This window comes from Ostrea edulis, chromosome 4, assembly GCF_947568905.1.
Source record: "Ostrea edulis chromosome 4, xbOstEdul1.1, whole genome shotgun sequence".
In the NCBI taxonomy this organism is placed as follows: domain Eukaryota; kingdom Metazoa; phylum Mollusca; class Bivalvia; order Ostreida; family Ostreidae; genus Ostrea; species Ostrea edulis.
The window spans coordinates 50,616,985-50,628,639 of record NC_079167.1 but is presented as its reverse complement, the minus strand read 5'-3'; the positions used below and the strand labels follow the sequence as shown (position 1 = coordinate 50,628,639).

General features: G+C 34.3%; 1 protein-coding gene across 1 annotated transcript in view; it reads left to right on the top strand.

Moving 5' to 3' along the window:
• The window catches only part of LOC125670235 (bifunctional apoptosis regulator-like), a 40,625-nt gene extending 37,177 nt beyond the window's left edge, over nucleotides 1–3,448 (top strand). Inside the window, exons 8-9 of the mRNA XM_048905315.2 lie at nucleotides 85–281; nucleotides 1,792–3,448. Coding sequence (XP_048761272.1) covers nucleotides 85–281; nucleotides 1,792–1,960 — 366 coding nt within the window. The 3' untranslated portion in view covers nucleotides 1,961–3,448. The remainder of the gene's footprint in view (nucleotides 1–84; nucleotides 282–1,791) is intronic.
• Nucleotides 3,449–11,655: the final 8,207 nt, after the last annotated feature.

The window sequence follows — 11,655 nt, the reverse complement described above, 5'->3', positions numbered from 1 at the left end:
ATACTAGTGTTTAAGAGGTATTTTCTGACGTTTACCATAGATCAATACCATCTATATTTTAGCAGACATTTTCTTCTTTTCCAGTTTGATGACCCCAGTAGAAGACAGGAGATCGAGTTTTTGTCCACTTATGCAGTCCTGCCTTACTGGGTGGTGTCCAAATTCTGTTGGTCTTGGCTTGACACGCACTTCTGGATATCTATTATAATGCTCTTCAACTGTGCCACTTTAACGTTCATAGAAGCTAAAGCATTTAAACAATTCTTCCCGATTCGAAAGGAGTAAGTTACACATACATGTTATACATGTGTTTGATTATAGTGTGTGTTCATGAACTGCTACGGTAATATACCAGTGTTTGAAGTAGCTCAGTCGGTAGGTTAGACCCCAGGTCGCGACAGACCCGAGTCGTTAAATCATGTAGCACAACTGTTCCCTCGCCAAGTGTTTCGCTTTAGAGGTGAAAGTTGTGGGTCTTTAGAATACGGAAGTCCCATGTAAGGGTAGGCGTTGGTACAATAAAGAACTCTCACTGCTAAATAACCCCGAGCGCCTAGCATAGGTGGAAAGTTTGTGGCACTTTGTCTTAAGTTGGTGACATCTCTATATGAGAAGGGATGTCAGCTCTAAAAAATAGATATTATTTGAAATAGAGATAAGTTCAGTTCAAAAGATGATAAACTTTTTTTTATTATGAAATGTTTTACCCAATTTGATTTTGTTTACACATCTGTATGCTAGATTTACATGGCCTTTCTACGTAAACAGATTGTTTTAACAGATGATATTGGGCATGCACAAGATGAGCATCTGATAGCTGTCAAAATTCTAATTTCATCTGCAAGCTTTAGAACTAACTGGATGTCTATTTGCACCTTGTATATCTGTCAGTGAAGGGAATGATTTGAACTGATTTACCCCCAAACTAGAGATATCTTGTATAAACTTTCGCCCTTTGAAACTGTTGATGCTTTGGTACAACACAATTCTCTTGTGGCTGTTTGTTGCCTCCGTATAACTGTTGTGGAAAGATACTTGTTGAGATAAGAGGCAATGGCATACTTATTAGTCAAACTTTTTCTGTGGGCTTTCTCTGAATGGGAATGTCAAACTTCATCAAGAAGGTGTAAATTGCTTCCGGTGTTCTTGTAGTTTAGTGGAATCTCTGTGGGCGTGTACTTTATATATGAGGAACTCTTCTTGTGAAGATGACCTACTTATTCTTAGATATTTGCATATTCCAATCATTAATAGTGCATATAAAACACATTTTATGTCAGGTTGACCTACCTTTTCTAAGATTTTTTGCACATTTCATCAGTTGCAGGTACAGGTAAATAATTAATGATGCAATAATGCCCTATATATTTTTCAAATAGCAGCTTCATTATATACTTAAAAAGAAACCTTCAAAATTGATTTGGATTTCATGTTGACCGTTTCTCATTACCCAATAAGTTGCTTTTCGTTGTAGTTTCTTTTCATTATTTGTTGAAATAATATACACATTATGAAACAATAAGCATGTAGCTAAAAAGAAATAATTTGTATGGCTAATTGCTGAGCGCGATAATGACTAGGACTTTATTCTCATGATCTAAATTACATCAGTGTCGAGAACAATAATAAGACAATTCCTTAAAGAGAGAGTTTTACAAAATTGAGTCTCAATGTTTGTGGTGTATATTAATGCCTTTGCATATTTTGTCATCATGTTTGCAACATTTTTTTTAGTTGTCACCTTTAATTAAAAGTAAGTTGATATATTACTACGTGTTTTTTCTTCTTCAGATATTGTAGAGCCGGTCTGCAGAGTTACGGTAAAAGCATCCTGTCCATGATCTTCTTCGTGATCGTGTGGCCACTCGTGCCTTCTCTTGTATGTGATTTTCTCTTCTACTCAGTTTTGATTTTTACGCCTATCCATAATATGCGTGAAATAAGAAAAGGCTTCAGGTAGAAAAGAGTCAAAAGGTATCAATTGTAGATTTCAGACATGTACAAAAAGGGTTTTTTATTTCTGTATATGCAATTTTAACATGTCATGTTATATTGGTCGACTTTGAAGTTTTTTTCTTAGTTTATGATTAGGCAGTCATTATGTAATAACATTGTTTTAAGTTTCGAGAATGCAAGTTTTTATGTATTTATTTTTTCAAATATAACTTATTTATAACAATTCTTAGTTATTTAATTCATTTAAACGCTATGGTTTTTATTTATAGTTTGGTGTAGGTTGACTGCTTTGTTTTCTGTTAAATTGATATGGGTGAGTATATGATGTTTATGAGTTCTACGGATGGAAGTAAATATGTAAATTGAATGTAGTTATTTTCTACGTTGATTTTTAGTAGTTATCATATCCCCAACAAACATATATGCCCCTTCCTTTGGGAAAAAACCCACAACTTTGGTATGCCAAACTGTTGATCACAAATATTTCTTGGGTCAGATACTTTTGGTCAAGGTCGTTTTGGAAAGGTCAAGGTCACTCAGAACATACATTATATTAGGAAAAATTCCTTTAACGGTTTATGAACAGGTATTAATACTTAGTGTACGTTTTACAAATGAATCACATGACCTTCTAAAAGCAACGAAAGTATTAAACTAGTATGAAGTTCCACTGTGTAGATGCAAGTTTTCCTAAGTAACACCCTTCCGGAACCAGACTATGACAACGGTTGGAGTCCAGGGTTTATTTTTCATATAGGAGTATTTAGCAAACTTTCTACTAATAACTTTCCTAATTCTATATTGGTCAAATAATGGTTTTTGGTTCCACAAAGAAACCACAACAATGAAATAGAAGTTGAGTTTCATTTTATCTAGAAATGTTTTATGTTGATTTCAGAAAAAAATATATTAAAGGTTTGTAGTACACGAAAGCAGCTGTCTTTAAATTAGTTAAACATCTAGTTAGTTAAGTTTAGTTAGTAATTAGTTAAGACAATACTAAATAATTATTACATGGGGAAATTCCTATAGTACAAGCTGAGAGAGCGTTATAATTCAAGACCGTGTAGTATTAGATTATTATATGTGTGACTCATTATGTGATTAGAATGATCATGTATGTAAATTTCCTGCTCCCATCTTCTGTTCACTCACTCATTGCCTTATAAAATTAAATACATTTCTGAATGTACATGTACTATATATTCCGAAATGAGTTGTATAACTGAAGACAATAAAGAATTGATTCGGGAGAAATGAACAGATACATCTCACATGATCGTTATTTCTCGATCACCTATTGTATGTATGTTTAAAAATGTAATATTGTTGATTACTGTCTTTGATGAGTATTTTTATTTATGATGTTACTGTCAGCGGTTTTACATTGTTAATCACCGGTGATATTTTACATGGTGTTGTTTCTCTTATCAATTTTGTAACGAAATATAAAACTTGTATGAAAATTCATCAATAAATTTGAAAACATAAATATCTGATACATTGTATTCATATCGTCATCAACATTGCCCCTTACCTCAACGATCTTTTATTCCTAAACACATGATTAATTAATGTCCTCCGAGATGTTTAATGACAGTAATTGGACTCATTTGCATATTGTCATTTTATCTGTATGCAGTCGGAGACTGATAGGTTTTTCCTCGCGTTGTGGATGGTAACCTCCAGTGCACGGTTTCGTGTCACGTGTGGATAGATCCACGTGGTTTGCGAACAAGGTAAGTAGACACCATTTTTCGGTATATTTCGATCACATATCATTTCTTCATTAAATACAGTGTGGACGTTTTGCAGTCTTATATGTACAGAAAGTTAAATTGGGAGTTTACAATATCATTAACAGACGCAGGAGAGATTACACAGGTACCCAGGAGAGAAAGTTGTCGATACACAATCTGTAAAAAACAATCCATATGTCTTATCATAGCAATTATTCTGCTGATTGGTGACCGTAGATTCATTATACTGGAAAAACAACAATCGGGAATTCTAGTGTTAAGTCATGAAATGTTTAAACATTCCTTCATACATTTATTTAATAACTGAAGGTTGGTGTTTGTTATGAAATATTGGGGTTTCGTCAATTTTCGTGGGTAGAATACAGTTTCGTTGATACGCTGCTTTTATGTCCTTCCTTTATAAGGAAACATTGCATTTCATTGAGCTCTTGATTTTGTGACTTGGCACAACCATGGGAACAATGCAACAGCGAAAATTGATAAAAGCACAGTTTATATACCACTTTCTACAGCTGTTCTATACTGTACATCTTTGCTTTTTACTAAATAGAACTAATTCAAAGCCGGATTGACATAACTCGGACTGGGATATTTTTTTCTGGGGGAATTCCTGGAAGGAATTCTTAAAAAGAGACCAAAGGCGGTGTTAACCGTACTTGTCCATTAAAGACTGCCGGTGCTACACAACGAAATCTGTGGATACATCATGTGCGATATTATACGAGCATAAGTCCCTTTCAGTATATAAGATAGGCAATCTGTACCATGATGGATCCCCGGTCATCATCTTGCATTGAGTTTGTTATCTGAGCTCGCTATTGCAGAAAGTAATCAGTTCTAAGCGTAAAGAGATGAAGACTCGATAATGACTCGCTTTATGGATGGAAATAGACAATGCAGACTCGTGCCAAGACCACAAGGGATCTTAAATGTTCTCAAATGTAACAAACATGCTTTTGCATTGATGTAGTATATAAGATTAGATTAATGGAAAAACCGTTTCCTAAGCACTTTGATTTTTGCAAGATTTTAGAATGAACTAGGATACATTTTAAAGTACTAAAGTTGTAGTAAAAATGGATTAAAGTTTCGTACTGTAAGGTGTTATTCTGTTATTAATAACCCTACTGGGATCTAATTGCGTAATCCAAGTCCATCCCGATTCTGATTTCTGTGAAGCACTCTAAAATCTTAATATTAAGAATATCTTGTTCATTTTCCCTATGGGATATTGATAAATTGTCACATATTCTCTTATTATTAAAGTGGACATTTCTAGAGAAAAGCCCGTCTTCTCCTAATTTTATAGAGAACATTAATCAATTTTACCGTGGCGAAGGTTCATTAAGGTTTTTTTTTTAAGACGGAAGGCGATTATCCCGTTGTTATTACATTAATAGAGCTCCGCTTTTATTTTCTGGCAGCAGCGGAAAATATGGTAATAAAGCCTCCTTCGCTCATTGTCATGTGGATTCTATTCCTGGATTTGTTTGCTTAGAAATGGTTTTCAAATGAGTTTCCAGAAATTATAAGAACGAAATACCGTACACAACCTTTCGGTAATCCTCTACTTGTGAAACAATCAGATATTCTTTTTGTTTTATTTCCTGATTTAGAATCACGAGCGTACACTTATGATAATAAAAGTATATATTGATGACAAGGGGCCAATCAGTAAGTATGAGTTGTGCAGGTTTATTATAATAGTAGTATTTTTCGATTAAGCTTTATAATTCCCATTTGTTTGTTAAACTAGTGTAGAACGGTTCGCCTTTTGGGGGATTATGTTATATTAATTTGTGATTGTATTGTTCATCATGCATTCTGAAGAGATTTGGATCTTTGGATTCGATTTTTTTCTTCAAAAGTCTTGTAGTTTGTACTTGAGCTTGTTAATGTTATGTGTACATCTCTGGAGTTTTTCTGGATTAATTCACATAACCAGTATATTCATGCGATTCCGATGATTCGGGATTCTTAATAATACATCTATTTTATATCATATGAATATGATTATTTTCAGCTTGAATTTTAAATTTTGGAGGACTGAATACGAAACCAAAGCCAAACCAAGATAGATATACTCTTTCCCTTTAGCACTTAATTAACGATATTGCAAGATGGACATGTTTTGTTCTAAACCCGATCCCGAAAACAGCATTTCAAACGAGTGATAATCGTATAGCAAAAATCTTCTTTAGACCTTTTAAAAGATGCACTTCTTTAGATCTTCAAACAGGCACTAAAAAATAGTATGTTAATATACCTTTCTGTAGAACATCTTGAACAGTTAAACATTTGATTAAAGAGTCATGTGGCATGGATTTACATTTTACAGGTAGGTACATGAAAGGTTTGGTTAATGGAGGAGAGTGTGAAAACTCCCTTACATTTATATCGGTTGCATAGTTGTGAACACCCTTCCTTTGGTGTTGGTACGACCATGGTTTTTTTTTCAATGTTAGTTTGTCAGTCTAATCTATTCGTTTGCATATTATTTACAAATACTTCATATGTTGTTCATTTACAACATACCCATCTCGCGCCGTTAAGTATAACTATGTTCGGTTTTACAAACCAAGCATACTTCACTTTTCGTAATGTGTCTATGATATTGATATTCAAGGAGAAATCAAGACCGAGTATTTACTCACCTTTGTTAGGTAAGGAGTAACAGTAACTAAGAACATGGAACGCAACATGATAGTTGATATTTTCGTGTTCTTGCTGTAAAGATGGTTTATCTATTGTCATTAAGTGCTGAATATATAGACTGATGAGGCAAGAATGAAGCAATGCTCTTTTTTTTTTTAAAGAAATATCGAAACAAATCAAATATATACCTATTTCTTTAGAATAATTTATTCAGAAGATTTCGACATTGTAAACATTTGAATAAAAGTATTGCAGCATTCCAAACTATAATAGGACTTGTAATCTTTAATTATTTTATACCAATTTTTATAAACTCCTCAGAAATTGTCCATAAAGCTGGCATTAGAAAATTCAAATTCAAACTTTTTAATATTTTATTAAATTTACAGTTTTGGAGAGATTTTTTTTAAAGAAAAAGTTTTTTTCATTTTGTGTGTACGATGAAGAATTAAGTCCAGAGTAAGACACACGTGATCAATTACACAAATAATTAATGATACATGTATTTTCAAATCTGAATTATCGCAGGCATTAATTAATTGGTGAAAGCATTAATTATTTTTGCTGAATTGATGCTCGCTATAATTCAATTGAAGAGAGCAATACTTCAATTAATCCGCGCATCAATTTTATTAATACACGCAATTATTGAATTATTCCTCTCTTCATTTGAATTGATATTTTAATTATATCATTATTGCGCGCAAGAATTTTTGTAGAGAGAACAACTATCTAATAAGAGATATCTTCAATTTCCACGTATCCACGGTCTCTTTAATTGAATTGTTGCTCTCTTTAAAATAATTGATGCGCGCATTAATTCCCTATACAAAATTGTTGTAAATAATTAAAAAATATTTCTTTTGAATTAAATAGATCGGGAAATCATTTATACCGAGCTCCAAATAATTTTTTTCCACTACATTGATGCGATCATAAACTGAATTACTGAGAGCAATAATTGAATTAATGTGCTCATCATTTCGATTGATGAGAGCAATAATTGAATTGGTTCGCGCATTAATTCAATTATTGTGAGCAATAATTGAATTAATTAATGCGCTCATAAATTGAATTGATGAGAGCGTTAATGGATTTGATGCTCCCATCAATTCAGAATTGGTGATATCTTCAAATTATTAAAGATATCTTCAATTATTTGAGTTTATGTTGATTTGGCGCCCCATAAAAATCGTTGTTGCCGGAGCACACTGAGCACTCTTTTTGTTTAACCTCCATAGTTTTATTATAACAAAACCTTCAATAGCTGCGTTTCCTCTTGCCTTTTCCCCCGCAGTGTGGTCTTTTACCTGCTCGTGGATTATATTTTGCATTGGTGAACGTCTAGATTTGACAGAACCATTACAATGGATACAAATTATGCAATGTCATAGATTTTATGTGGTTTTTGTAAAATGTCACCATCAACTCCGCATAGTATCATGTACTCTATGTTTTTACTTTGAAATTCGAGGATTTGGGGTGTCCGATGGGGTTTTTTTTTTTCGTGAGCATACGTATGTAGTTGAGGGTTTTGTCTGGAATTAGCTGATTTTGCAATTTTTGTGAGAAGACCGTTCCAATAATACTAGATTTGTTGACCTTCACATTGACCTACTTTTAGAAAATTCTAATATAAGCTAAATCCTAAGACACAGCATTCATATTTAGCATGTGCATTTCTTGTGAGAAGTCCTCTCCATTGATACCATATTTGTTGAACTTGGTTTGACCTCTGACCTACTTTTGAAAATTATTCACAACATTGTTGCAATCCGGGGGCATCAGTTTTTCACAAACACATCTTGTTTAAATATTTACAATCTTCTTTCATTGCTTCCGGAATTCTCAGTTAGAAGTACTATATCTTTCAAACGCACTACTAGTATATTTATTCATACGCATGTGTTCACAACTGCATCGCATTTATGAGGAAATGGCTATCATGGATATCGAAAGCAAAATTATTGGAAATATAAATCCACCTCCCCTGTCTTGCAATAAGAAAACGTCTGCCAAAACTGAGGTATTATTCCGGTGTTATAGAATGAGATTTCAACCACAGTCAGACTTCCCAAAGGAATCTTATAATACAATACACTAAAATGAAAATCGCCTGTCACTGAGAAAAGTTGCAAACAGTTAAATATTCAAACTTCTGTATCCAGATCACTATCTTCCGGGGGGGGGGGGGGGGGGGGGGGGGGGGCAATGCAGTTGTGAATACTTGCTCCAGGAGAAGGATCGCTTCAAATCAAACTTCTCAGTATGTAAGGTTTTTTTAAGGGGCAGACTGATTTTGAAGTGAATCTTCCTTCTCAAGGAAACTCTCACTCCAGGCACAGATATCGACATTCATGGTTTCAATCAAGCGATCGATTTCATGATTAAAGAAAATGTGCTTTGAAAGGGTTTCTTGACAAGTACCATGTTCTAAATTATAAAAGTGAAGACTTCCATTTCGTTGAATGTGCACGTGAGATTATGTAGCCTTGAATATTTTCGTAAGTGATCGCTAGAAGTAATAAACTGCGCGGCATCTCTTGAGAAAATAGCAGTAGACACTACACATTTGCATGCTGGGTGCAATGTTGCCGGGTATATGCCTTCGCAGTTTGAAATCTATGATATGTTACTGTAAAAATTGTTGTTGTATTTAGAATAAATAAATAGGAATATCAAGGGAGGTTTTTTTTCTTGTTGTTCGTTCAATATCTTCAAAACTGTATGCTTAGCAGACATTAAACTTGGTACATCCTAAAAGTAAATGACCCCTATGGATTTTAAGGTCAAGGCTCAAACTACTCTGGACATAAAAGATATTGTCCGCTCAATATCGTACGAACAATTTGCTTGACAGACATCAACGGTACCCCCTAAAGAATAGATGACCCTCGGTTGTTTTCAAGTCACAAGTTCAAAGGTCATGATTCAATGACTGGTAATTTAGTTCCTTAAGAGACCAAACTTAGTACTGTGGATGTCCTAGACTAATAGATTATCCATATTTTCCACTACCATTACAAACATTCTACATTTAATTAAAGTTGATCCTTTTCAGCATTGCTACAAGAGAATTATACGCTTCTTCATATTTCTTGTTTGATATAAAATCTCTCCCATATATTAGCAATTGAAAACGGATATGATAAAAATCAATAGGTAAATAAAGAAAAGATTATGCTTGCAACAGGATGATCTATGAATAATTGAATATTACTTTGCGTCCCATTGGAAATTTTTTCGCTCTTAAAGAGAAGTCGCTCGACGACACACGTTAAGTTTTAATACGATTAAAGATCTTCATTATTAAATATTTACATGCCCAGTATTTTTGTCATTGATATCTTAACAAACTGTAATGGCAGGCATTTTCTCATAAACGCGCCGCATATAAATGCAGAACCACTCCATAAATATAGTACGTCTATGTAATTTTAATTAACAGCAGGGAGTTCTGATCGACAAAAATGAAAGTAGATTGTGAACTGTGTGTTATACCCTCGTGTATTTTCAAAATTGAATTTATTTCTCATGGCGTACCGTCCATTAATACCAGAATTAATATTCGTGTAACAATTTCAATAACTGATGACAAAATGGATACAGTACCTTATGATGTTTCATTCCCAACCAAGTTTGTAAAACATTTTGCAAACGTTCCATTCAGTATTTATGCTAAAATTATGTAACAATTTTCATTTCCATTAAATGAAATTCTCCTTTTTTTTCGGGAATGAGGATGTTGAAATAATCAATGAATGTTCTGATATAAAATACGGCATTTAAATATTCAAAAATTTGTAGATGACCGGTTCTGTCTGTATATAGATTTTACGTGTATTTAAATTCTGTACTTTTTTTTTTTTGGAGTTTAAGTTAATCCATGAATAATCATATTTTAAGATTAAAGAATCCAAATAAATCATAAAGAAAAGAGAACAATGCCGCAATATCGATACGCGAGAGCATACTCTGACTATGATTATTTTTTAAATCGAGACAAACTGCTGACAAATAAGTTGATGTAACGGGTTTTAACAGTTACGATAAATGTCAACATTTCGCAAATTCTATGGTCGTTTTAATTATCAAATTTGCAAATACCATCTGTCATTAGATCGAATGCTGTCTGACATGTTTTATACCATTTGTTATGTCGTTCTTAATATACTGATTTTGACTATAATACGGATTACTCCATTTACCTGATCAAGCTTTCTCTTCCTAAGTACTTGATCTCACCTCTGGTGTTTCCAAGAATCCTTGATTGTTCTGTTCTCAATTTTGTATTCTTTATAGTTTTTGGGCTACTCGAACATTTCACATTAAAACAAGGATACCTAATCTGTGTAAAGTAGCAATTTTATAATGGATCTTAGGTGCTTTCCCTCAGCTGGAGGTGGGTGCTCATTCCCGCTTCTACTCCTTTTCGGCGCTATGCACCTCAGTGAAGACTTTGGCTTTCAAATCTACACCACGGTTTCTTAAATGGTTCTGAGCGCCAAGCACAGGTCAAAATTTCTTGCACTTCATCTTTGTTTTCATTTATTTTCTTCTGTTTTGCGCCTAGATTATTTTTCACTGTAAAAGACCTCAAATTCACTTCAAATTCGTACGGTATAGAGGGCGTGAATTTTGGGGAAACAATTGGTCTTTGGAATTCAGCAAATTGTTCAATAATGTATATTTCTTCAGGAAAACAGAAAGGTCAAGTATTGCTGCTTTAGATCTACAAAATACCTAAACAACACGAACTAGTGCCGAGCACTGCTCGTACATCTGAACCCGGTCACTGCTAATTGACATACAGAAAAAAAGTGAACCCGGCCACTGCGAAGAACTGACATACAGAAGAAAAGTGAACCCGGCCACTGCGGAGAACTGACACACAGAAGAAAAGTGAACCCGGCCACTGCAGAGAACTGACACACAGAAGAAAAGTGAACCCAGCCACTGCGGAGAACTGACACACAGAAGAAAAGTGAACCCGGCCACTGAGGAGAACTGACATATAGAAGAAAAGTGAACCCGGCCACTGCGGAGAACTGACATACAGAAGAAAAGTGAACCCGGCCACTGAGGAGAACTGACATATAGAAGAAAAGTGAACCCGGCCACTGCGGAGAACTGACATACAGAAGAAAAGTGAACCCGGCCACTGAGGAGAACTGACATATAGAAGAAAAGTGAACCCGGCCACTGCGGAGAACTGATACACAGAAGAAAAGTGAACCCGGCCACTGCGGAGAACTGACATACAGAAGAAAGGGACCTATACAAC